The sequence below is a fragment of the Oryzias latipes genome, chromosome 18, assembly GCF_002234675.1.
Source record: "Oryzias latipes chromosome 18, ASM223467v1".
Taxonomy (NCBI): domain Eukaryota; kingdom Metazoa; phylum Chordata; class Actinopteri; order Beloniformes; family Adrianichthyidae; genus Oryzias; species Oryzias latipes.
The window spans coordinates 14,469,767-14,497,471 of NC_019876.2; the positions used below are offsets into that span (position 1 = coordinate 14,469,767).

The window sequence follows — 27,705 nt, forward strand, 5'->3', positions numbered from 1 at the left end:
AACTTGATTTACCCACTGTCAAACGCTTGTTTGGATAAAATAACAAGAAGTTCAGTTTATTCTTTAATGTAGAGCAAACATTACACAGCATAGTCAAAGAAAATACACAAACTTGCTATAGATATAATTACAAAATTAATATACAACCAATCTGATTTCTTTAACACCCCCTCCCATTTGACTGGGCTTTTTTTACAAAACTACTGGAGTGCATAAAGAATCACAATGTTAGACCCTCATACCTCAAACTCAAACACTATGTACAAGTGAAATGCCAATGTGGCTTCAAAAAAGATCAGAAAAGCACATCACCTGGGAACCGCTTTGCTAAAGATCTCAGTACTTGAAGTATCTGAAATATCTACTTTTTAAAAAATAAAGAATTGGTGTTTATTTCCTGAGTTAATTGGAAAATACCCAAAACTTTAAATTTTCTAAACAAATTATTGGAATTTTTCAATATAAATGCTTTTTTTCCTCAAACTATTTGCCATTATCCCTTAGTCCCAGATATGTGCTGTTGGATAAGTTCCCATTTCAAGTGAAAATTGGCTGACTAAAAAAGCCTTCAACCTCCAAACTTGGAAAACTTTGGACGTCATTGTTAATAAAGTGCTGGAATTCCAAAGTCTGTCAATACTGCAAGTGATTGCATCAGCATGGAATAAAATCCTGCCGCTCCGGCAAATCAGTACCCCAGCAGGACTGTCTTGTTCCTAGTCAATACAGCAGTTTCTAATCAATGAGTTATCAGCTCTTTGCAAAGTCAAAATATGAAAGCATTAACGGTTCACTGCAGTGATACCGACCAACTATTTCAAAACGTCTGAACTTTTCATCACGCACTCCTAACACTGCTATTACAGCCGTTACAAAAACACTGGTAGATCTGAAAGTACATGTTGAAAAGACCTACTTAGGAGTAGGTCCTTCATTGTGCTATCTTCTAGGCTTACTCGCTTCCTCCTGTTTTTGAACGACAATCTTCAGTTCATGTTTTCATCCCCCAAGTATTCCAGCTCTGTGCTGTTTTTGTTCAAGTCCATATCCATCATCCCTCCCGCTGAGTACTGGTTGAAATTGGCTGCGATCTGGTCAAAGGTCTTGCCCCGGGTCTCTGGCACCCGGAAGAATGTGTAGACGAGGAAGAACACAAGGAGTGTCGCAAAGATCAGGAAGACGTATGGCCCACATATTTCCTGAAAAGAGACGCGTTGAACGTCAAATAGGATGGGGGTGGGGGATAGATGGAGGTTTCTTTCGTGTTGTGCAGTAAAAGAACTCACAGCAATGTACTGGAAGCACATGGCAATGATGAAATTAGCCGTCCAGTTGGAGCACCCAGCTACCGCCATGGCAGCTGGCCTTGGACCTTGAGAGAACAGCTCAGCCACAAAGAACCAAGGGATCGGACCTGGCCCAATTTCAAAGAAAGCCACAAAGCCAAAGATAGCGAGCATGCTAATGTAGCTCATCCAGGGAATGCTTTCCTGTAAGGCAAGAGAAAGCAGGACCCCACTGGTAGATAAAACACAGTGACAGATAACTTAATCTTTTTCAGTAATTTACCAATAAAGCCAGAGCCATGGTCATGAGGACGGCACAGATGCACATTCCTGCTAGTCCCAACATGTGGAGTGTTCGTCGACCCATTCTCTCCACAAGGAAAAGCTGTTTGAGAAAGGAAATGTTACCTCGGAAGACCAATGGGCAGTTCCTACTCAAGCCTATGTGGTGAGTTTAGTTTTAAAGTCAAAGCATCAACAAAGATGTAGTTTTACATGTTTGCCTGATTTACTTTTAACCCATTACAATTAATGTCATTTGATACAGGCATTTCTGAGACCGAAATCTCATTAGCATGATCCAAACTTCGGCTGTTTACCTGTACAAATGGGGCTTTAAAAGTGCTAACTGTTGGTCCTGGCCAATTTTTTGACAATTTTAAATAAACTGGTAATTATTGAATTTTCACGTCATGCTCTGCAGCTCAATAAGGTCCTGGACCCCGAGCACCTGCCTCAGGAGAAGGTGGAGGAGAAAATCCTCAACCTCCACAGAAAGGTCTGAGGTGAAACTGGCATCACTTTGCTCTATATCACTCTCCATCACTGACGCAGTGGGATTCTACGCTAACTCAAGCTAACCTGCTTAGCCCCCCCCCCCCCCCCCCTTTTTGTTACCCTTTAAAACCCATTGTATTTATTGTTTTCTGCCCTGTAGTTCATCATCAGCCCACTAGGGGCACTAGAAGGGCTTTTCCTGCTTATTTTAAAATGGCTGCCTCCACGAAATCTCAAAAACGCTTATGGTGGAAAACGTTGGCCAATTTTCCAAAATTTATGGTGGAAACAACTTATCTATTGTTTATTTCTAAAAAAAAAACTACTTGGTGTATTGCCAGAATGCCAAAAACTGTTGATAACTATTAGTTTTTAATATACTTACACCGTGCAAAAAATGTATGGATCAAATTCGCGACAATGGGTAAATAAGGTTCTTTTTTTTGAAAACTTAAATCTATAATTTTGTATCTTAAACTAACATTGTTTTGAGCAAAAACTGACCAAATCACTCAAATTATTATATCTGATAGCATCTACATCTTACAAAAAAATACATTGCAACATGTTTTTGTGAATTTCATCAAAGGATTTTAAAACGATCTTAATTCCCAAAAAATGTAACATTTCAATTCTGTAATGTTATGGTTTTTACGGGGTCCAGTAATAGAGCTGGGAAAGCCTGTTGCTGGGAATAATGGGAACAATGTTATATTTTTTTAAATCAACAGATCACAAATATTTGACAATGTTAGATAATGCTTAAAATTCGAATATTTTCCTCCCAAATCTCTAGATTGGCCTTTCAATAACAAAGAAAATAAAGAAGTTTCTATTAATATCACTTTGTGAGCGAATGCCTGGAAAGAGTCTCTGTTGTTACAGCTAAAAACCGGATTTTGCCCCGTTTATTGACATTAGATCCTTTTGACGTGGCAAACTAAACTTGGCCCGCTTTGATTTTGATTTCACTGGCAGACCTTAAAAAAGCCTCACTGGGCTTGTCTTATCTGGTTTTACTATTTGATAACAGTGTTAATCAGTAAACAAGGAGCTCAGATTGTACTACTGTCAGGCACAGAAGGGCAGTGGACCTCGGTTCAGTCTGAGTTCTCTTACTACTTAGTGCACTGTACAGGGCTTTCAACATTTTGTAGGGATGTCTAAATCTACAAAGTAGTTTAATATATTTGAAATAAATCATCCAATTTTCATCTTCAGAACACAGTGGATTCAGAAAAGTCTTCGTAAAAATGTTCATATTTATAAGCTTTTTACTTCAGTAAAAAGCTTATAAATATGAAGCTTGAAATATGAAGTGGTGAGCACGGTGTCTGACCTGCGTTAAAATCCAGAGCACTGAATTGTCCGTCACTACATAATTTTTTAGTAGTTGTTGAGGAGTGAGGAAATTCAGACCTAGCCTCTTCCTGTGCCTAATTCATGAATAATGTAAAAATCGAGGGGAGAAAATCAATCACGCTATCTGTATTTCTTACCGAGACCACTGTGAATGCGCAGTTCACAACTCCAACTCCTATGGTGGCATAGACTGGACTCTGGACCCCGGCTTTGATGAAGATATTAGTGGAGTAGTAGAAAATCTGCAGAACAGATCAACCTTTACTGATTCAAGATTGGCTACCCAGTGGCCTAATCCAAAATACAGAGGATCGCATAATTGTGTAGTCTTGATTTTAACAGACTCACTGCATTGACGCCAGAGAGCTGCTGGGAGAGCTGCAGCAGAATAGAGATGATGATGGGCTGGCGGTAGAATGGAGATCTAAAGAGCTCAAGGATGGACACCTTCTTTTCCATGTCCATCCTCCTCTTTTCTTCCTTCATTTCTGCGAGCATGTCAGCCACTTCATCCCGACCAGTTAACCTCCTCAAGCCTGGAAGGTGCACGGATCAAAACAGACTTTTAGATGACTTTTTGGCGACAGTGGGGGACCTTGAAGTTCATACATTTTAGTAACATGCAGCAGTTATTCTTAATTGCTCTCTTTTTCTGCAATACATATTTTTTATTGGCATATCTATAAATTAGGATAATAGATTATAAAACATAAATTTACATTTCAACACTAGTATTGCCATCTAAATTTAACCAGGTCAAATATTTTAAAGACACGCTCCAACATGCTTTTGGTGTTTTTAACATGTTTTTGTGGGATTTTTCTAATGATGGAGGACATGTATGAAGAAAATGTAGCATAAATTTGGATTTCTGAGTATTTCTTTAGTCAAATCCTTGAAAATCAGGAGCAGATGAAAAAAAACAGCTTATTTGTGACTCAGAAATTACGCTGGGTGGGCCAACAGCTCTCTTCTGATACATCCACTTGCAGACCAAAAGATTCATGTTCGTCTAATGAACTCCTGCCACACTGCAGAAACTATGTCCTAGGAAAAGACGCAGGTTTTTGGATTTTACCTCATAATCATAATTAAAACCCCACTGGAAAAGTTTTGAAAAAAAAGATCACCATAGTGGGTCTTTAAAGCATCTGTGTTTAATCTACTGCTGGCATGGCACAATCCCTGCCCGGGGCCCGCCCCTTGTATTTTTGACGTCACAAATACGATCTTTTTTGCACTGCATTTTTCATCTGTTCCTGATGCACAGATTTGAATAAAGTCCCGGCTGGGGGACCTGAAACAGAACACCGATGGGGGTGTTCTGTTTGCATATTTGCATGTTCTCCCCGTGCATGCGTGGCTATTCTCCGGGGACTCCGACTTCCTCCCACCATCCAAAAACATGCTTCATGGGTTAATTGGTTAGCCTAAATTGTCCCTAGGTGTAAATGTGAGTGTGATTTGTGGCCCTGAGACAGACTGGCAACCTGTCCAGGGTGTCCCCTGCCTTTACCCATGAGTGGCCGGGTTAGGCTCCAGCAGCCCCGGGACCCCGAAAGGGACAAAATGGGTTTTGGAGGTGAATGGAAAAGGATACATTTTTCTTATATATGTCCTCCAGTATCAGAAATATGCCACAAGAACATGATCAAAACACCATAAATATGTTTTTCACTTGAGATGGTCTTAGTTGATTTGCTTTGGGTTTTTTTCCTCTGACAGAAAAATCCTTTGCTATTTATTTTATTTTAGTGTCATAATATATACAAAGTGAAACAAAATTTCTTTCTATTTTCATATTTTTTTTACTTTTTATTTTAATGCTATCCATTCTATTTCCATTTCTTCATAAATGTATTAATTGGCTGCATGTATGAAAGTCACCAAACAGATTTAGGCTGCAGCTGGTAAGGGGAATCTTGGGTAAAGAAATCTTGAATCTTAAAAAAAAGTGATAGGCCGTCTAATACCCTTCAGTCCTACTGACCACGTTTGGCAAGATGCTCCTGAGAGCGGATGATGTAAAGGAATCGAGGGCTTTCGGGGCAGAAAGGCAGCAGACCCATCTGAAGTACAGTTGGCATCACTGTTAAACCCAGCAGAACCGGCCAAAGGTCCTCACTGCCGAGTAAAGACTCCAGACCCAGGATCTGTTTCGAAGATAAGTATTTAAAACACGCAGCGTTTGAGAAGTTCTGAAAAAGATTTATCTCTGCAGCAAAGGATGCAAAGAGATTTTTATTTGATCAAATACAGCCATTTATCTTACATTAAGAGATAATAATAAAGTTGTTTTTAGGAAACAGAGTAGCCACATTGTACCTGTGCTATCAGAATGCCTGTGACTATTCCCAGTTGATGCAGGGTACCCAGAGCCCCCCGAAGACTTGTTGGTGCAATTTCTCCAACATACATTGGTGTCAGGGAACACGCCAGCCCTAAAAAGAGAAACAGATGAAACCATTTGCAAAAAAAAAAAAAGATCATATTCTGTAAAATATGGAAAATTTTAAAAACAAATTGCACCATTTTACTGTATCTCTTACCACAATAGGCACCAATAATGAAACGTCCAAGAATCATCATTTCAAAGGAACGACAGAGCTTGGACATTCCCATCATGCTCCCACCAATGAAGGCAAACAAGTTGTTTATAAGCATTGCTTTTCTCCTGGAAGAAAGAAATAGGCACATCTTTTCTATATGTTAATTTAAAAGTATACATTCAGTCATTTGAAACTGCTGACAAGCAGTTTGAGCCTCCTCATCGTGTGAGAGGTTTGATCCTTTAGAGGGCGCTGTCTTACTGACTGTTGTAGTGTTGTGATTGGATGTTTAAGGGGTCTGGAAGGTTTTTGTCATGGGTCTACACTGCAAGAACACAAAATCTCACCAAGTATTTTTGTCTGGTTTCTAGCCTAAACATCTTATTAAACTGTCCATAAACATGCTCAATTGGCAACTCTAAATTGTCCGTGAGTGTGAGAGTGAATGGGTGATTGATATGTGGCCCTGGCCCTGTGACAGACTGGCGACCTGTCCAGGGTGTCCCCTGCCTTCGCCCGTAAGTGGCCGGGATTGGCAGCCCCAAGACTCCGTAAAAAGGTATAAGATGAATGAATGACTGTAAGAGTCAAAAGGTGCATTCAAACTATTAGTTTTTTTTTACAACTGCAGTTTACAGTTCTACTTGAGCCTCACCAAAACTTGTAATTCCTCACTGAAAAAGAGCAACTTCAGCTTGTTTTGCTGTGTTCAAGCTTTTGATTATATTTTTTAAATAAAATAAAATCAAGCTTTATTTTATACTGCACTTTTCCTATAAAAACCCCACACAAATAGCTTTAAATACGTATAATTTGTCATCTTTTGTTGATTTAATAGTCAATTTGTAAAAAACAAAAAGGTTTTTTTTTTCTTTTTAATCATAATTCCTTTAGTGTGTAATATTTGGCCACCCTTTCGTGGCTTTCTGTTCAAACCTGCTTCCCACCACCTGAGAAAAAATCTTGAAAAAAAGCCTCTGGACTTCTCTCATTTGAACAGATTGGAGTACATTTTTCGCACATAGACCCTTTTATTTAACTCAAGTCTAACATGTGGTACATTAATTTGGCAAAGAATGCTTGAAAAACATGACTTTTATGATGCAATTTCTATACGGTACCAAACTTCCTTAACGCTTCTCACAGTCAAACCAGAAAGCTTCCCTAAAAGCTTCACCTCCTCCTTAACCCACTGGAGAGATGTCGTTGGCGACACCTAAATAACACACCCTCTTTGACATACTGTAAATCTTTGACCGTTTACGCACCGGGATTCTGCTGATTTTGACACACAGTAACTGTTTTTTAAGTCGACTTATCCCAATATGCATCACGGCTCAAAGCCACTTTTCTCCAGGACAGAATCATCTGATTTGCACTGATTGCGTTAACACTTAACTATTGTAAAGTGGTGTCATAATCTTTTTACTTTTCCCTTGTTACTGCTAATTCCGCCTGCATCCGCACTGTGGTAAACTGCACCAGAGTTCACTTACAAGTGAACCAACAAGTGAAGCCTCATTTTAAGGTGGGCCAGGTTCAGATGAGGACTGCACCAATCTGGCCTTAAACATTTACATTGTTTGGTTTTGGAAAAAAGTTCAAGGATTGAATACTGGAATCTATTGGTTCATTTTATCTAATGTAATATTTCTTAAACAATGGATTGCAGCTAATCTGCATTATGAAAAAGTTCTTCTTTGGCCAAAATTTGTAAAACAAAAAGGGTACTGTTATCTAAGTTATACATAAATTAATTAAGCAATTTTTAGAAGATCTGTAGGCTAAATATGCAAGAAAAATATATCTATATCAAAATTTAAAAAGTGGAATCAAACCATCCCTAACTTGTTTTTACCACACAAGTGGTATTGTTTAACTAAAGCAGAAATAAACTGTACATTTTAAACAACTAAGCTAAATGGAAAAAAATTTGAATAAAAATAATTATAACAGATGATGGAATTGATGAGAGGCCCTTGAGAGCAATTATAACTCTATCTATCTATCTATCTATCTATCTATCTATCTATCTATCTATCTATCTATCTATCTATCTATCTATCTATCTATCTATCTATCTATCTATCTATCTATCTATCTATCTATCTATCTATCTATCTATCTATCTATCTATCTATCTATCTATCTATCTATCTATCTATCTATCTATCTATCTATCTATCTATCTATCTATCTATCTATCTATCTATCTATCTATCTATCTATCCATCCATCCATCCATCCATCCATCCATCCATCCATCCATCCATCCATCCATCCATCCATCCATCCATCCATCCATCCATCCATCCATCCATCCATCCATCCATCCATCCATCCATCCATCCATCCATCCATCCATCCATCCATCCATCCATCCATCCATCCATCCATCCATCCATCCATCCATCCATCCATCCATCCATCCATCCATCCATCCATCCATCCATCCATCTATCTATCTATCTATCTATCTATCTATCTATCTATCTATCTATCTATCTATCTATCTATCTATCTATCTATCTATCTATCTATCTATCTATCTATCTATCTATCTATCTATCTATCTATCTATCTATCTATCTATCTATCTATCTATCTATCTATCTATCTATCTGACAAACCATCCATCCATCCATTGACTGTATATGAGAACTGTACTGAGTAACTCCTCCTCCCTGGTGTCCAAAACAGGAAGTAGCCGCTGATTCCAAGAAGCCAAAATCCCAAAGACTTCTAAAGAGAAATACTAAGAAGTCATTCTTTTTGTCACAACAACCATTGTTGTTGTGACAACAATGGTTGTGTTGTTGTTACGATAAAATTTTAAACCTCTCTCTATGTTTTATCCCCCAAACAATGAGAGCTGCTGTCAATGACCATATCATGTGCTAAGGCTCAGGACATTTTGACCTCAAAGGTCACTGCAGTTTCAACCCCAGCGACAGCTGCTTTCAATTAGAAAGTTCTGTCTCTGACTGTGTCCATGATGAACATTTCCACTCGCACCTCTCCACTGCCAACTCTGCTAAGATCTCCTTTCAGTCTCGTTGGAGGCGGTGGGCCACAGTCCTGTTTGAGTCCCAGCTCAGGTTACAGCGGGAAACTGGGTCGCTTCCCTCTGTGTGACCAGGATGGGAGTGAGGAATGGCTTTGGATTGTAATGGAGGAAAGCATTTTCCATCAGGGACTTTCTCTATTTTTCTATTTCCCCCCCACCTGACTAGTTAGCTTTATTTCATCCAAATCTCTTCCTGGTCTTTACCCACTTATAGGGAAATCAAATTTAGTTTTACTCACAAGTAATAGAAGTGGAGCCTAAAGATACTTGAATTTACATTTTCCCACTTTACTTCAAGGTTAATTGGTACATTCCAGGAAAAACTTTTTCCTACCTGCCCAACCATTCAGAGATGAAACCAACGCAGAAGGAGGAGAACATGCCTCCAATGGAGAAGATGGCAACAGACAGAGACCAGAGGGAGGTGAGGGTCGCTGTGGGGATGGGCTCTCCATACCGATGCACCCATGTCGCGTTGTAGTCCTCCTCGATGATCTACAGAGCAACATTACTGGTCAGAGAGAATTTATTCAAAGGTTGTTTTAGTCTAACACCTGAATTTGATCATTAAATTATTTTCCAGTCACAAAGTTATGGGTCATACCACAACTTTTTCAAAATTGTTTTTGCAATTAGAGCTTCAAGCTTAAAGTTAGATAAATAATAATTTTGAGCAACAGAGAGTTAAGAAGCACTATACTGATATAAAAAATGCACCTTAAATATGATTTAAAGGTTGTACAATGAGTTCAGAAGGGTTAACGCTTGAAGTTTAAACTAAAACAATTTTTTTTAAATGTACTGGTTATTTAATTGTACTGGTCTTTTTTCATGGTTAGTGAATACCATGCATCCCAAACTAGGCTAAAAACTACATATTCCAACAGAAAGGGCTAAGAAAGCAAATGATAAAAGTCTCAGCAGCCCAGTTTTTATTTTGGTGTTCGTCTGTTTGTAGTAAACTAGGTTTCTGAGCAGATCCCTGAATACCAGCAGCCACGAGGAGCCAGTCTGCCGCTCCTGTGTGCACGCGCACATATTGTCATGAGAAGCAAAACCAAATTGCCATTTTTGCTAGATTACCTGAGTATCAATGTTTGACAGTTTTCAGATGCCCCCCCCCCCCCCCCCCCCCAGTCTTTAATGTCCCACTTTGATTATCTTTTGATTTATTGTAAAAGTGTTCCTAATGTTTCTGTTTTTTCTTTTCTTTTATGATTTTGGTGTTTTTAACCCCCTCCAAAGAAAACTGCATTTTACTTGGACATAGTCACTGCAGAGCGGCAGGAGTTCATTAGAAATTTGCCTCTGAGTTTTAGGCGGGACTATTGGCATTGCGCGACCCACCTCCCTTTCCCCTTGGTGTTGCCGATAGCTCAGAGCAAATCTTTCTACATCACAATTACGATCTTTTTCAAACTACATTTTCTCATCTGCTCCTGATTCACAGCGACTTGAACAAAAAAAATACTCAGAAATGCAATTTTGAACTTAATTTTACACACACACGCACACACACACACACACACACACACACACACACACACACACACATATATATATATATATATATATATATATATATATATATATATATATATATATATATATATATATATATATATATATATATATATATGTTTTATATCTCATTATGTATATACATCATTATGAGAAAAATACCACAAAAACATGTTAAAAAACAATTTTTTAACAGCCTTGGTCTGTAAGGTTGAACTGCAACATCACACAAATTCATTTCTTTTCACTTCATTTGCGTTGTATAATCCTGTGTGTGCATATGAACCCGTTTGTATGTGAAAGGTAGGCGCATTAACAGAACCCCCATTATGCTCACACATCCCGCTTTTTCCTAGTGAGCAACCATGTGCGTGGAAGCACACAGGTTTTGCCTGTTTTGTGTGCTTCTTTCACATGGTTTCTGCGATTCCCCTTCATTTTTGCTTCAGCTTTGAGTCAGTCTGAACTTCCATGCTTTGTCCTTTTTCCAAAATTGAAGGCATCATGGTGGTATATAAACAATTAGCAAAACAACCAAAAATATTATTCCCATTCCATTACAACAGCTTGAAAATTATACTACAAATGACCCTTGTTGACGTAGGAGGCGAACATACAACATAATAGGGCGCCATCCGATAAGTTAACAACGTGAAGGGGTCCATCTGATTGGTCAAATGCAGAAAGGGATTCTTTCAATCCGTTAAACACTTCAAGCTGCTATAAGATTGTTTGGCCACATCTAACCATTTATTGCAAATTTGCTGTCTTTTGCGATATGCATATTGCACAGCTTGAAATTGCGATAACGATAAATTTGCGGTATATTGTGCAGGCCTAGTTAAAAGCATCTCATTTAATCAACATCTTAAATTTGATCCACACGTTTAGCTTGGTGTGATTAAAGAATTAAACTTGGCATTCTTTCAATACAGCAAGTAGTCATTTGAAGAAATAAAAAACAATAGATGAGTTATTCTCACTATAAAGTTTTAAAAAATCAGCAAAACAGGAACAGCCAAAGTTTTTTTTTGAGATTTCACGGAAGCAGCCATTTGGAGATGAGCAGAAAAAGCCCTTCTACTGCCCCTAGTGGAACGATAATGAACTACAGGGCAGAAAACATGGACTAAGGCTGTGTCCGAATTCCCACCCTAACCCCTAACAACTAAAAAACTATATAGTGCGGGACTATGTTGTGCCCTGGATTTTAAAAGCAATTCGGACACCATGCTCACTACTTTTTTTTTCTTTTTTAAACGCGAATATGACATCAATTTCACAAAGGTAAAATTGAATTGATATGAGCGTTTTGCAATGATCATTTATGAATCCGCTGTCTTCTGAAGACAAAAATATTGATGGCTTATTATTTGCAAAAACTGTCCAGACGCAATGCATTGTGGTCTGTATTCAACGATCTAATGAACATCGATGCACATTGGTTTTTCGCAGAGACTCCTGGGAAATGTTTTAGGACACTCGATTTTGGAATTGCAGATTCAGACAGCGCTACAAAATGGCGAACCCACTATATAGTGCAATATATAATGAGTGGGGAAGGAATTCAGACACAACCCAAGTTATATACAATGGGTTCTTATGTAAAAGTTTTGATTATGCAAATGAGATAGGGGTCTCAGAACTGCATCTATCAAAGATGATGGGAATGGTTATATTGGGTTAATTTTCTTGCCACATATTTAGTTGTTTCAGTATATTTATTTTTTTCTACCTTCTGAGGTGCATTGATGACTCCAATGTTGTACCCAAACGTTAGAGATCCCAGAACAGCAGTGAAGACTGAGAGTGCAAGGGTTCCAGTCACCGTCTGGGGAAGCACAACAAAGACAGGATTTGAACAAAGTCAAGACGCCCTCATTTTCAGAGCCAAAGCTGAAACTCTCTAATTGGAATTAAGGCTCATTCAAATGAGTTTCCCTGCTCTACAAGCGTCAACTATATATAACTATGATCCCGACGAGAGACAATCCCTTCATGACTTCACTGGCTACTCGCCTGAACTTTAGCTTCCCCTCTAGTTTCCCATCAGGCCTCAGACACCTGCCCTCACAGTGACAGATGAGATGACCTTGGGGAAACTGGTTCCTCCCGTCGAGCAATGGCTTTAATTTTCCATAAGGAGCAGCATTTTATAAGACTAATAAGTTACTGTTGTACAAGTTAGCAAAAAAATAGAAAACAGAGGCTTGACTTGATGTGATTGTTCCCTGATGAGATCTGCTGGCTAACAGAGAAGGTGTCATAGCAACATACAGTTAACATGTCATGGACCTGATCAAAACACTGGAATTTTTCTGGAATTACGTTGAAGATGTTTTGATCCAATTATGGGAATGGTTGTGATCTCTGCTTGTTGAGTTTTCAAGCTTTTTACAGCTGAGCCACTTAAATTTTGTAAATGATTGAACAGATTCTGACCAACCCCCAGCCTTGAGTGTCTTGCCCTCAATGTTTTGACTCCATGGTAGTTTAGTCTTCAAGACCCGAAACAGACATGTGTCTGTTGTGGTTTGGGTTAAGTGTCAGAAGCAGCCGGTTGAGCTGTCACAACAGCATTTCACCTCAACGACTGCGTGGTCATTCATTTATGAACAGGAAGTCACCTTTATCTGCCTCGGGCTATGTGTCGCGGTCAGGTAACCAAATGTCATAAAAATTTCCTTTTTTTTGTTCTCTGCATCTTTGGTTTATTGGAGCAGAAAGCAGTTAATGAGACATTTAGCAGGACGCCAATACAGATAGAATTGAAGATTAGATATTTCATCATCAGAGACGAGGAGGAGTCTGATTATTTAAAGTGACCCTTATTGATCACTATTTAGGCGATTTCTTCACAACAGCCAAAGGTGGTAAAACTTGGCCAAACAGGCTGTGCTGCAACACTGGAGTTTGATATGTACACTGAGAAATTTGACAGGTCAAGGTGAGATTCTTCTCCTTATTTAGGATGGATCATTCCTTTTTTGGTATTTTTCCTTAAAAAATTAATTTAAAGCTACTGCAGAAAACCAGAGCTGTGAATCTTATAGTAAGACATTATTTCTTTTCATTTGGAGACTCCTATGCAAAAAAAGCCATGAATCAGCACGCCAAAAACGCATGACCTTTCAGAGGCACCTTTGTGAGTCAGGTCTTCCTGCCCAAATGGGCCCATCCATTTCGCAACAAGGCAAAGACTTAAAGCATACCTCCCCTCCAAGCTGCTGAAACCCTGCCGGCATGACTCTGGCAGCTCCTGGCACCCAGTGGCAGTTGGTGACAAATGTCTCTGCTGCCAGATGGAGTAAAAAAACTCTTGTAACCTTTGAGCACTTTGCCACCAAAAACCCGGGCAGGCTGATTAAATCCAAACGAGAAGCCCAAAGACAGAAGCTCTGGTGTGTGCTGTACTTCTGCTTGCCTTTGAAGTTTGAAGTTTGTGTTGTGCGTAAAGCTGAGCTCGAGTGACACCCACGTGCACGCCTTCGGTGCACGCAGGAGAGTTGAGGACAGACGGAGGGAGGGGGTTAAGATGGTGGGTGGTGGGACCAAGGAGGAAGCTGTCTTGACCTTAGCTAGGATTGGCTGATGGGGAGAGCAAATGTTCAGAGACAAGAAAGTGGAAGAACACAGAAAGGAGAACTTTGGAGATAGATGACAAGGAGGGTGATAAGACTGTAACATGGATTTTGCAATGACAGAAGTTACTTTTCTGAGCTCAATGTCAAAATGCAAGCTTAATGTTTCATAAATTGTATGAAGGTAGGCTGTGGCTGAATGCATAACTCTTTAAAATGCAAGATCTCAATCTTGCATCTCATTGAGATCACGACATTGAAACTGGATGGAAACTGGCTGCAGGTTTGTCATTATATTCAGTTAATTGACTTTTGGAGAATCGGAATCCGATTTCATGAGTCAACATTTCTGTGCAGCAAAGAGGTGGGCTCGTCAGCCGTGCTGGCGGCCATTGTCTGTCCTCCCAAAGGTCTGAAATCCCTTTCTATTTCAGACCGCATGCCAAAGAGGTCGTACACCTCTGCCCAGCCTGTCTGCAAACCTTTGCAGCTCCTCCTCTTCTGTCGCGTTCAACAACGCTGAAAGACCCACTCCAATGAAAATCAGGCTTTTGCTGTTTTTAACATGTTCGTTAAGCATTTTTCTGATGGACACGTATCAAGAAAATTAAGCCTAAAATTGCGTTTATGAGGATTTCTTTATTCAAATCGTTGAGAATCAGGAGCAGATGAAAAAATGCAGTTTGTAAAAGCTGCCGCTCTGCAGAAACTATGTCCTAGAAAACGACACAGGTTTTTTAACATTTTGGCTGAAAACAGCATAATTAAAAGACCACTTAGAACGCTTTTACAATAGATCAAAAGATGATCGGAGTGGGACTTTAACCCCCCTTAACAGGTGATCTCTAAATTGAGTGGCGGGGGTGTGGTCCGGGGGGGGAGTTAGAGACCAAACTGTCTGTGGATCTGATGGGTTGGGGTGGGGGTGTTTAATGAGATCAGCCAAAAAGAGTCCTGTGGGACAATGTCTCCTCAACACCCTTTGGTAACATAACTCTGGCCTGCCCCAAAGCGGACACACCCCCTCACCTCACGCCACTCTTTTCTTGGAGCTCATTGCCTGTCCATCTTTTTTTGTGGGAAAACATGACACCCCCTCAACTGAAGCCAGGGCCCCCCAGCAGAGTCATGTGTGACTCCAACTAAATGCAGAGAAACTTTACACCCCCAGAACAGTGGTGTGGAGCCCCTGCCAACATAGTTTGAGAGTTTATGCGCACAACCAAGAAAAGAAAGATGAGCTCCAAGAGGATATCGTGAAATTCAAGGGGGGGACAGGGAAAGGAGGGATGAATGCAGACTTAAATAGCATTTTGAATGTTCCTGGCAGGCGACGTTTCAGAGGACAAAATGTCAGTCGTGAAGTTTCCGAGCCAAAGGCGTCACACACACCCACACACATCATGTGATCGCTCTGTGGTGATGCAGAGAAACAGCCTGTGTAAATAATATTCCACCTTGTCGCGACCTATATTTAACAAGTGTTTTGGTGTGTGTTTAGGTGTGTTCTTTGGGGTCATCTGGTTCGAAATCATGCTACAGCACAGTCGCGTGATGAAGGGCAGGTGTTGAAAGTGTACCGATCAGACATTTACACCAACATGTACTGTTTGTCCCAATGTATTATGGGTAAAAAACAACAACAGAGCCAGTAAGTTTCAAAATATACCACTGTATCCTCATGCCAAATTAGGGTTAAATCATAGTATTTATATATGGACAATTATTTTTCAATATACTACCCTTTTTATTATTATATTTATCATAATTAAGGTTGTGTTTTGATTATTTTTCACACTTTTTTAAATATATAATTATTATGATGTTTGTTATTACTCCTGGAAGTTGTTGTGGGGCACTACTGGCTTCGCCATTGGGGGGTACTGTAGCTGCAGTCCTCGTCCTCATTAGGCCGGCTGGAGTCCCGCTCTGTGCTCTGATAGCCGTAGAGTGGGCCCTGAGCTGCTGTGTTGGCCGGGCGCTGTGGCAATGGGCCCCGTGGTCGCCTTGGAATAAGTGGATCCCCACTGTATCGTTTCTGCACAGCAGTACAGAGCCAGACTGTTTCTTTACGCTGCAGTTTTTATGTTTTTGTTCAGTTTTGATGTAAGGGTCATATAGGGGTAACTGGGTGGGTGGAGGGAAGAATCTGGTGAGGGAGGGGGGCCAACTGTGTGTGATTGTCCTGTGTTTTCTGTTTTAAATAATTTTCATCTTTTATGACTATTTTGTTTGCTTTTATGTAAAGCGCCTTGGGTTTTCAACCTGAATGAAAGGCGCCACACAAACAAATAAAGTTAAGTTTGAAGGTTTGTAAAAAATATAGGTTTAGACTCTAACTTGACAGAAAATGTATGTCACATCAGTCCTTTGATTTTATTTAGTTAATTTATTTTAATTTGATTTGATTACTAAAAAATAATTGAATACTGAAATAAACAAAAAATTAGAAAACTCAAATACTTCAACAAATTTCACATTTCAGTTATTACATTGATTACATTGAATACAAAGAAAAATTGATGAAAATTGAAAGAAAATATTTAATCTTGTTGACGGTGGATATACCCATAATAAGAAATAGACTTTTTGCAAAAAGGAAAACAGCACAGAATTTGAATATTTGGAATCTATTTTCTATTGCTGGATTTCAAATTTCTCAATAAGTCTTGAGAAATCCTTTTTCTTAGAATACTTAAAAAAAGAATAGAATGCTGAGTTCTATTAGATTCAAGTTTTAGCTTTTACAGACCCAGATTAAAAATAGAAATGTTTGGCCTTTTTAAAATTGAAACTCAAAACTTTTGTGCTGTTAGCAAAAAGGCATTAAAACAAACTCTTGAATAAAAAACCTCTTCAACTTAATAAAAACAGAGTCGGGGCGACCCTTTTGAAAACCTTTTCTCCAATGGAACCATCCTGTATGAATGAGAGTCTTTAAAATAATGGAAAGTCTGTCTAGAGAGTTATTGTTTGTCCATCAAAATATGCATAATAGTCATTTAAATCCCACTCTAAGCTTGGTAATATTACCTTTGACATACTGTATTTCTGAAACCTCAACCAAACAAGTTTTTTTTTTAAAGCAAAAAGAAAGGAACATTTTGCTTTATTATTACCAGTTTACAATTAAAGAAACAGCTAATGTAAGTTGTAAACGAACAAGCATTGATAATTAAAAGTATTTGAGTGTTTTTTAAGAAATGTGGCATGTCACCATAGATTCTATGAATACAGACGCTTCATTATGGAGTGAAGAGTCCTAGAGCATCACTGACCTCTATGTTTTAAACTGTGGAGGTTAAAACAAATAGGGGTTGTCTTGATTTGATGAAACACTTTTTTTTACAGTTAAAGTCGAGCTGATTATCTCATATCTAAAATAATCAAATAATTGTTTAAATAAATTTTGTTTAAAAAGGAATAAATATTATTTTCAGGGTAAATGAGCTGTGCTTAAAAAATTATCATTAAATTAAACAATCTAATAGTTGTTTTTATACCTCCTTCAGTGTTCTTGCATCTTTAAAAAAATAATTTTAAGCATTGCAATAGCTGCAAATACTGAGTTTTGGTTAACTGCAACATGGGATGGCTGGAATTTTGTACTTTCATTAAGTGCTTTTTTTTCTTGTATAGCAAAGATAGCCAACATAAAACAAGAAAAATAAAAACAGAGAACAAAGGTTTAATCATATTTATCAAATAATAATTTTGTTTATTTTAATGATCTGATTGTTTTATATATGCCGATTGACAAGCACAAATCATATTTCGCATTTAAAAGTATAGTCATAGGTCAACGCAATTCCCGATACAATGCAAATAACTAGAGAATCACAAAAAGTGTGATGGGATTTATTGACCAGCTCAAGTAGTTTCTAGATTACTCAAAGCATGGAAAAAATAATTTTTCCAAAAAGATATAATTCCTAATTCCCATATTCTCATACTTTTTCCTATATCATCATTGCCATTTTGGCAATTCAGCACATTCATTTAAAGGTTAAAGAGCCACCTATCCCTAAAATGACCCCAATAATTGCTAACAAGGTTCATCATATGAAGAAAATGAGACTGAAAGCTGTTGACAAAATACTTAAAATGCAGCCACAGATTTTCTGGACAGATCCTGACATGAAGGTGCTTGAGACAACCCAAGTTAATCACCCTGTTAAAATAAGTAGACATGTTGAGTTGAAAATACTCTTCTTTTTTTAATCTTATATTTGTTAAAACACAGTCATACATGAGTAAAACATGAGTAAAAGTAATGACATCAAACATTTGTAGAGACATCCCAGTCAACTCTTAAACATTTTTTAAAAGAAAATGAGAGTTGCTGCGACAACTTAGCATCACCTCTCGACAAATATTTGTCATTTTTTTCACCGTCTGAAAAGTTATTCTAAATCAGTAAGTTGGAGTCCATTATTTTTAGTGTTTTCAAACAAAAGTTACAACTTGACAACTTCGCCACCAATTGAGTAGCAGTAATTTCCGATTGTTTTCGAACGCACCACAACCGATCTCTGATTGGACGACACAGGACGAAAAGGCCCTTCCCCCTTCGCTTGGAAATCCCCAAACAACGTGTTCGACGCTGCAGTCGCCGATTCAAAATATTTTGGCTTTTGGCTTTTTTGAAAACGTCTTTCCAGCCTCTTGGATAATAAATAGCGTATTGTTGTCGGTGCGATTCCCGACCATCAAAGGTACAAACTATTATCTTATAAAACATGTCGAGAACTTTGAAGAACAGCATATTTACAGCGAACAAAGTTTAGCTAGCTACCGTTAGTAAAAACGTCGTTGGAACGTCGTTAGCTAGCTAGCAGTAAGCTAATTCCAAGTTTTCCTGCTAACGATAAACCACGGTTTATTTGTTTGTTTATTAGCTTTGTATCGAATTTCGTTCTTGTAAACATTTGAATCAAAACTAGTTTGGTAAATGTTTATTTATTTTACACGTTAGGATGACAGAAAAAAATCACGCTAACTTCTTAATTCTTACAGGAAGTTAGGCCTCTTGAGCGGAAGATGTTTGTTTTGATTTTGTACAGGGCATTATTGGGGGCATTAATAGAGGGCTTTTAACATGCTATTGCAAGAATGATGCGCATATTTGAATAAATATAAAATGGAACTATTTAAAAATATTTTGTGTCGAAAGCTTTAACTTGGATCTGTAAGGTATTTGCGTTAAGCTTCTGGGATTTATCAAAACACTGATTTGCTTCAGAGAAACTCGATTACTTTTTATTAAAGTCAGGTGTGTTTTTGAGCACAGGGAAGAAAGTGAAACCAGCGCATAATTGGTGGGCTGGAGCTGAGTAAATTTGGACGAAACCATTACAAATGAGGGGGTAAAGGGCCCGTGCAGATAACTGTTGTTTTATATTATATTGCATTTAAAAAGGGTATTTTAAGCATAGTAGTAGTTTCCCTATGCTTCAAATTGCATTTAAATCTTGCTTTTGCCTTACATTGATTTCATTCCTAAAGCTTCTGCTTTCTCCCCCCTCATTTGATTCTGCCTCTCCTTTTCTGAGTTGGGAAAGCATGGATCCTGTACCCGACCTGCCCGAGAGCCAAGGTTCTTTTCAAGAACTCTGGGAGACTGTGTAAGTTACTTTTAAGACTTCCCCCACATATTTTGGGCACAAAAATGCATAAGGGTGTATATTAACTAATCGTATTTTAGTAGTTATCCTCCGTTGGAAACTTTATCACTTCCAACTGTAAATGAGCCCACCGGGTCATGGGTCGCAACGGGGGATATGTTTCTCTTGGTAAGTAGGAAAGTTCAAGCCATAAACTACATTTTTATTTTTGTCATTGGACTTTCGCTACCCAATACATTGTGCATGTACTCACGGTTGGAAGAGCCTTGGTGCAAAACGTCCAACTGGTGCAAATCTCTTGAATCTTTTTTCCAGTATTCCCACATTTGAAAGATTTGGTGTCATAGAATTCCGGCGGGGCACAAATTGTAATTATTAATTCCTAATCTGTTTCAAATGTTTGGCACTTCAATGAATTAAAAAAGAAACCAGACGGCACTGGACAAAGCAAAAGTCCCTGATTGGTCAAAGTTTGACCTTGTTTCACTTAATCTCCCATTTAATGGATGCGCATTTTAGTACGTAGAGCCCCAAAACGGTTAGAGAAACTTCCGTAGCAATGTTTTGAGCACACGTGCCCAAAATGTGCCTAGACTCCCGTTCACATGGACTTCTCATTGGTAGTGGTAACTTGAACGCATGGTGTGACTGTAGTTTCACTGATTTGTAGCAATGGGAATTGCAGGAGGAAAAAAATAATTGCCAGTATGTGGCTTTTGATTCATCTCCAAACATTTTTAGTTTTCTCACCCTGTTTTTGTAAAATGCTGACAGGATCAAGACCTCAGTGGAACCTTCGATGACAAGATCTTCGACATACCGATTGAGCCAGTTCCCACCAACGAAGTAAACCCGCCACCTACCACCGTCCCGGTGACCACCGACTACCCGGGAAGCTACGAACTGGAACTTCGTTTTCAAAAATCTGGCACTGCAAAGTCTGTGACGTCCACAGTAAGTTGTGAAAATCACTTTTTTTCCCATTTGTAGCTTTCCCCCAAAATTAGTTTTCTTGTATATCCATCTTCGTGTTATTTAATATTACTAATGCTGAAACATTTCTTTCCTTGGAAATTTGCATCCAGTCTATATTGTTTGCTGATATAAAATGACTGTTTTGCAACCTGACATGATAAAGACCTTTGTGAGAGGAAAATGATCAAACTGGTTCATCGTACGTTAGACTCACTGCATTAAAACCCTTTAAGTCTTTATTTTATTATTTGGTCATTTATACAGACTAGTGATTTATTCCGTTGTTTCTAAATATATTAAATGAAGTCTTACCTCGCGGCAGCGTTCTCATTCATTCATTCTCTCGTAGCATTCTTCTTAGGGTCATTCAGATGATTGAACGCTGAATTTCTAGCTCTGCCCACGCTCAAATAGCCAATGGTATTACCGTTTCCACAGTGACTCGACGCTCTGAGTCATATGGTTGGCCGTATAAGTTAAGGTTAGGGTGGACTGTGCTGAAACGGCCCGCCTCCTGCGCCTGGTGCTTGTCTGCGTGGGGAGAGGAACGGCCTTCTGGTGAAGCACAGCTCTGACATGACGGGACATGTTCCTACACTCACTTCCTTTGGGCGAGAAGAGGTTGATGAAAAGGAGAAGGTTACAACTTTAATTTATAACTTGTTATAGAAAATATAAGGAGGACAAAGATTTTAAAGTGGACTTAATAGAAAGTTTAAGTGATTTTAAGTTTGTAGTCTTATTTTTATTGGTTGCTTTTGTTTTTATGTTTTCACTCTGAGGTGAATATGTCAATCACAGCTGCGGTAAGTTCATTTTTTTTTTTGGTTTTCTGTGTTTTCTTATTCCCAGTACTCTGAAACTTTAAATAAGCTGTACTGCCAGCTTGCAAAAACCAGCCCCATAGAAGTCCGGGTAAGCAAGGAGCCTCCAAAGGGCGCCATTCTCAGGGCCACTGCGGTCTACAAGAAGACGGAGCACGTGGCGGACGTGGTGAGGAGGTGTCCCCACCACCAAAACGAGGACTGTAAGGAAAACAGACAAATTCTGCAAAGAGAGGATTTGATATTTATCTGATAAACAGACTGGAAGTCTTAGTTTGTTCTTTCTTTCCCTTTTCTCCATCGACTGTTACATTTTATAGCTGTGGAGCACCGAAGCCATCTGATTCGGGTGGAGGGCAGCCAGCTGGCCCAGTATTTTGAAGACCCTTATACCAAAAGGCAGAGTGTTACAGTTCCTTATGAGCCCCCGCAGGTAAAGCTGCCCCAGTCTGGAATTGTCTTTGCTCTTAAGCTAACGAATGGCCTGATTTTTCACCTCAGCCGGGCTCTGAGATGACCACCATCTTGCTTAGCTACATGTGTAACAGCTCGTGCATGGGGGGGATGAACCGCAGACCCATCCTCACCATCCTCACTCTGGAAACCGAGTAAGTTTAGTCCCACTTTGCTCATCCTTTGATCCATTTTAAAAGCGTTTAAAGTGTTTTTTAACTATGGTTGTGCTGTTTTCAGCCAAAATAAAGATGTATTCAGACTGGGAAAACCTCTGCATTTAGACTGAGGAACCTCAGAGCGAAGTGATGCTCAGTCCCATTGGAAACGAACCAAGACCTCCTCCAAAGTTGGGTCCGAGAGCGGTTCCTGGTACTGGATCAGGGTCCGCTCGAGTGTATTCAGACTGAAAATTTGTTCTGGATTATCAGGGGAAACAAACTCTGGTTCATTTAAAGTGAACCAGATGTGTCCAGTCTGAATACACCCTAAAGAAAAAAAACTTTCATCTTCTTGGCCCCTTGCTGCAGAGCAGCAGGATTTCCGTTGGCGCGGAGAAACCCCGCCCCCTTGTCTGCTCCCTTATCCTGGGAGCAGGGAGTATATTTTCTTTTACTAATGAACATTTTCCATCTGTATTTCTTCATCTGCCGATTCACAATTTGAAAAAAAGAGATTCTCAGAAATGCATTTTTGAGTTTAATTTTCTCTATATGCATCCTCCATCGCAAGAAAAGAAATGCCACAGGAACATGTTAACACTATTTTTATCCGAGTGGGTCTCTAAAGTAGAGCAGGCTGCAGTTTAGTAAAGATACATATTCCTAAATGAATTCTGTGGTTTCAGGTGTTCATGTTTTTGCCTGTTCAGAAGTCGTGTTAATTTTTGGTTCTTCTTTTCCCAGATCAACCTTGAAAAGTCTCCACCTCTGCTCTTATCAATCTCTTGCAGGGGTCTGGTTCTTGGCCGGAGGTGTTTTGAGGTCAGAATCTGTGCTTGCCCGGGGCGGGACCGCAAAACGGAGGAGGAAAGCCGGCAGAAAACGCAGCCCAAAAAAAGGAGTATGTTGTGTGTCCTTTTTAGTTTGTAAATGCCGTTGTGTGAGGTTTTTCTTTGCTAAGTTGTTTTCTTCACAGAGGTGACACCCAACACCTCCTCCTCTAAGAGGAAGAAGTCCCACTCAAGTGGAGAGGAGGAGGACAACAGAGAAGTCTTTCATTTTGAGGTAAATGAAAAAGGAAAATGCGGCTGCGTAGAAATGATTTCTGATTTAATGACAGATTTCTGATGTAGGTTTATGGGAGGGAGCGCTACGAGTTCCTTAAGAAGATAAACGATGGCCTTGAACTGCTGGAAAAGGAGAGGTAAGGAGTCTGGGGGCAAATTAAAGGAGAGTTTTTATTTTAAAATATTCGTAATTGTATAATTATTATTCATTATTTTACTTTAATTATTTTATTTCCCAACTAATGACTCATCCGCGATGAAAAAATAATGTCCAGTATAAACTGAGGGAAGTGACTTAATATATAAACAACAAACAAAAATAGAAAAGAAGCAGTCCGCTCCTGCACTTGATTAGTCAAGTGAACCGAGCGACCGTGTCTCTGAGCAGAGCAGTCGGACTTATAGTTTTGTGTTTGAGGGGAAGGGAGGATGCTTTGTTCCGTGTGCGGGAGACTTCAGACTGCGATCTGTCCCGCAGCTCTAGGTGAACGAGCAGCCAAATTCAGGAGAACCATGTCTCCTGTCTCCGGGCAGAGCTCGGACCGTCAGCTCACACGGCGGCTTTGGGACAGTGTTTGAGCTGTTCAAAGCAGAAATTCCGCTCAGTCCTTAGAAACCGTTCAAACAATCACGTGAATTTGTGTCCTGACAAAATAAAGGCTGATGTTAGTCTCACATATTTACGTTCAGCCAAGATGCAGATTGCAGCATTTCCCGCACTGATTTTATGTTCATCAAAGGCTAAATGTTGTTGTTAGCGCGTGTTAGCCTTCCAACCCTGGCTTCTTCTATGGAGGCTCAAACTGTTCATAATTAAATAAATAAATACGACCGTGTGCAAATACACAATAAACCAATAAATCACTCATAAATAAATAAAAAGATCGTGAAATTGTGAAAAACATGCACACAGATTTTAAAATAGCCATTATATTATACAATTATTTTCATTTTGCTTTTAAAACAGCATTTTTAAAATATTAATTTTAATCATGTTGAATATTATTGTTATTCTATGGCTTTTTTTCAGAACTTCGGATTTCAAAATCAATATTTTCCAAAGTAGCTTTGTTTTTATTTCACATTGCTGTTTTTCAGAATGACATTTATTTCATGAAGAGCTTTTCCAGCATAATGAGTCTGTCTGTCAATCAGTGAAAGTGGGTGGGATCTAAACGCCCATTGGCTGATCTCTGGAAATCTACTCGTATTCCTGGAATCCCGCTCTGTGGTGTGCCACTCAGAGACATATTTCTGCGACATCCGCACGGCTTTGCTGACATTGACTGATCAAATGGAGACGATCTGTCTGCTGCAGAAGATGCGAACATCAACGACTCTGTTTTTCTAGTTTGAGGGTTCGTGGGGACCACAGAGGAGCTTTCTTTAAGTGCCATTCATCCACTTCTTGAAGTTCCCGTTGAAATACTCCCGACTCTGTGTCCCAGTTTTCCACCCCAAAAGTCATCTGAAAACCGCCAGACCCAACAAAAAAACGCCCGATCCTTATGGCCGTGGACCATGGGGGTCATAAATGAAAATGCAAAATGTCTTTTTTGCATTGGAAAATGCAAGGGGTTTATCCTAAAATCCTCACACTATTCTCTCAGAGCTTTTCTCTGTAGCTGACACTGCTCCGCCGGCGTCCGTGCTCACAGATCCAGTCTGTCGTCACATCTGTTCGCCTGACACGCCATCACCCTTGCGGCTCCCGGGAGGCGAGCCAGCCCGCTCGGGACTCCTGAACCTTATGATATCTTTTTATTTTCATGTAGACAATATTTATAAATCAGGTCCCCTGGTTTTATTTTTCCCTCTCGGGTTAACGCAGGACGGCAAACTTTCAAACTCGGTCAGAGAGAGATGGAGGAAAAACCGCTGAAGTGGCCGTCATGAAGGGAACTGAAGCTGGGATGATCTCATGAACTGAAACGTGGAAACAGGATTACCACGTAGAAGTCTCAACATTCTCCGTGTCTACCATGCATTGTAAACGAGACAAACACCATGTAGCGACCAGGCTAAAAACATTAGCTGGTAGCTCCTCCAACAGGCGGCCTGGTGCGTTCACTGAGCTCCAGTACATAGAAGCTTCGCTGAACTCCAACAGCCTCCCAGCCTAACTTAGACCACTATTATATTTTCATGAGAAAGAAGTAAATGCAGACCCTAAAACCACCCAAAGCCATTTTTACCTGCAAATGTAGAACCAAAACCGCCAGACCTGGCAACACTGTGTTGAGGTGCATACTCCCTCTAGTGTTGAGGGTGTGCATTACGCCGTCACGTTTGCTGAAGCAGCTTTGATCGATGTAGTTAGTTAGGGTGCTGCTGCTTATGTCTGAGTACAGGAGTAGCCATTCACAAAAGCGTCTCCGCCTTGTCTGTTTGACAGTTTTCTGCTGGAAAAGCTCTTCATGAAATAAATGTCATTCTGAAAAACAGTAACATGAAATAAAAACAAAGCTACTTTGGAAAATATTGATTTTGAAATCTGAAGTTCTGAAAAAAAATTCATAGAATTATAATAATACTCAACATGATTAAAATTAATATTTTAAAAAGGCTGTTTTAAAATAGTGAACAGTTTTTTTAAGCAAAATGAAACATATTTTATAATAAAATGGCTAATTTAAAATCTGTGTGCATGTTTTTCACAATTTCATGATTTATTTATTTATTTATGAGAGATTTATTGGTTGATTGTGAGATTGCACAAGGTCATATTTATTTATTTAATTATGACCAGTTTAGGACTCCATAACTTCTCGCTCCTTTGTTCCACAAAAAAAGCACTGACCACACGGATTAAAAACAAAAACAAAGAACAGGGCGCTTCATAATAACCACAACAATAATAAAAGCACGTTTAGAAGATCATCTGGTATATTACCGAGCTGCCAGATATCTATGTATGTGGCAGCTTGGCTTATACAGCGGAACTCAGTTCCTCTTCTGGTATTTCAAACACTACAGCACATGTGCGAATGAACCCCGAAAGTGAGACCCATGTGAACGTTTGCTATAATCGGAAAACATTTTTCTGGGCCCATGTACACGGTTGAATTCTAATCCGACCATTGATCCCATCAATATATTTTGCACATGTAACCGCGGCTTATGGTGTTGATTCTCAGCGTGGCGGGGGCGTGGCATCACGATGGGGTCTGTCCATCGTGATGCCAGTCAGCCATTACGACGAATAATGATATCGTCCATCAGCACAACCCTACCGCCAACCCCGAAAGGGATATAGAGTCAAGAAGATGGATGGAGAAACCGCCCTTCAACAGCCCAGAGTTTCTCATGTTTAAGAATCTGTAGTTCTGTTAGCAAATGTTTTTTTTCTCTTGGACTAGCTCCAAACATTAGCCTACGATGTTTATGCATTTCCATGAAAATTCCAATACACTGTCTATCAACGGTACTTTTCGTGTGCAGAAAAACATTCAGACAATTGTCATCAGAAAAAAGCTAGACGTTTGTAAACCAGTCATGTTGGAGTGGCATGTTGTGGGTTTTTTGTGACACGGAAGTCATTTGAATATACGTTCATCCACCCACGGCGTAACGTTGACACATGCGGGAGTTGTTGCTCTGCTTATTATGTGATGCTCTGTGTGTAGCAGGAAATTTCATCAGCTCAGTAACATGTTTTCTTTATTGTATCCCCCCCCCCCAGCAAAAGTAAAAACAAAGATTCTGGGATGGTCCCCTCCAGTGGGAAGAAGCTGAAGAGCAATTAAAGAACTCATGCATGGAACAATTTGATTTTTCTTCTTCTACTTCTTGGTTTCATAAATTACTTTTTTACATTTTTTAAAATTTGTACTCTTCTTTGTAACCTATAGTTAATTGGCATGATCAGGATATTTGTAGGGGGGGGTCGGCTGGATCACCCCCCCAAAACGGCGTTTTTTGTTTTTGTACAAGATTTATTGGGATAAAGGTAATTTGTCCTCAGTATAACAAATAATGAGTAGGGGATAAAACTTCAGTTTGTTCTGTTTTGAGAAATAATAGTGCAGCACTTTGGTTTAATGGACCAATGTTTTAGTTCGACACTGACCACACATTTAGAGGCATTTTTGTCTTCCAGTATGCTTATATTTTATTATAATCTTAGTTCTGTATGAGTTTCACACTTATATATATATATATATATATATGTGTATATTTTTTGTCATTTGTAATGATTTACTTTTTTTTTGTACCAAATTCCTTGTTAAATAAAGTTTTTCTGCTCCAGAGTTTCCATGTCTTTGTAAACATTTTAAACATTACAAGAAAACAAAAAATACAAAACTGGAACAACATAAACTAGGTGGGAATTTTAGCAACGTTTAAAATATATATATATATTAAAAAGGCATCATATTCAAATTGATAACTTTGGAAATTATCAAAAAGTTTGAGTATTCCTTTTTTTTAACTTGTCCAACAGCTGAGCAAATAAGA

The 27,705-nt window shown here is 39.1% G+C and overlaps 2 protein-coding genes across 3 annotated transcripts; one reads left to right on the forward strand and one right to left on the reverse strand.

Annotated features, from left to right (window-relative positions):
- Positions 1–50: 50 nt before the first annotated feature.
- On the reverse strand, positions 51–14,091 carry slc2a4 (solute carrier family 2 member 4). The gene is made up of 11 exons (XM_004079796.4): positions 13,775–14,091; positions 12,298–12,393; positions 9,376–9,536; positions 5,975–6,099; positions 5,751–5,866; positions 5,416–5,578; positions 3,774–3,961; positions 3,563–3,667; positions 1,570–1,671; positions 1,287–1,490; positions 51–1,199 (listed from the first exon to the last, which is right to left on the reverse strand). The coding sequence occupies exons 1-11, from the start codon at positions 13,805–13,807 to the stop codon at positions 987–989; spliced, it is 1,506 nt and encodes a 501-aa protein (XP_004079844.1). The 5' UTR covers positions 13,808–14,091; the 3' UTR covers positions 51–986.
- Positions 14,092–18,699: 4,608 nt separating this feature from the next.
- Positions 18,700–27,494, forward strand: tp53 (tumor protein p53). Of its 2 annotated transcripts, none has more exons than XM_023965765.1 (11): positions 18,700–18,858; positions 19,696–19,767; positions 19,851–19,935; positions 20,542–20,721; positions 21,595–21,769; positions 21,887–21,999; positions 22,068–22,174; positions 22,972–23,081; positions 23,157–23,245; positions 23,314–23,384; positions 26,930–27,409. In XM_023965765.1, exons 2-11 carry the CDS (start codon positions 19,706–19,708, stop codon positions 26,991–26,993), a joined length of 1,056 nt encoding a protein of 351 aa, XP_023821533.1. In that variant the 5' UTR covers positions 18,700–18,858; positions 19,696–19,705; the 3' UTR covers positions 26,994–27,409.
- Positions 27,495–27,705: the final 211 nt, after the last annotated feature.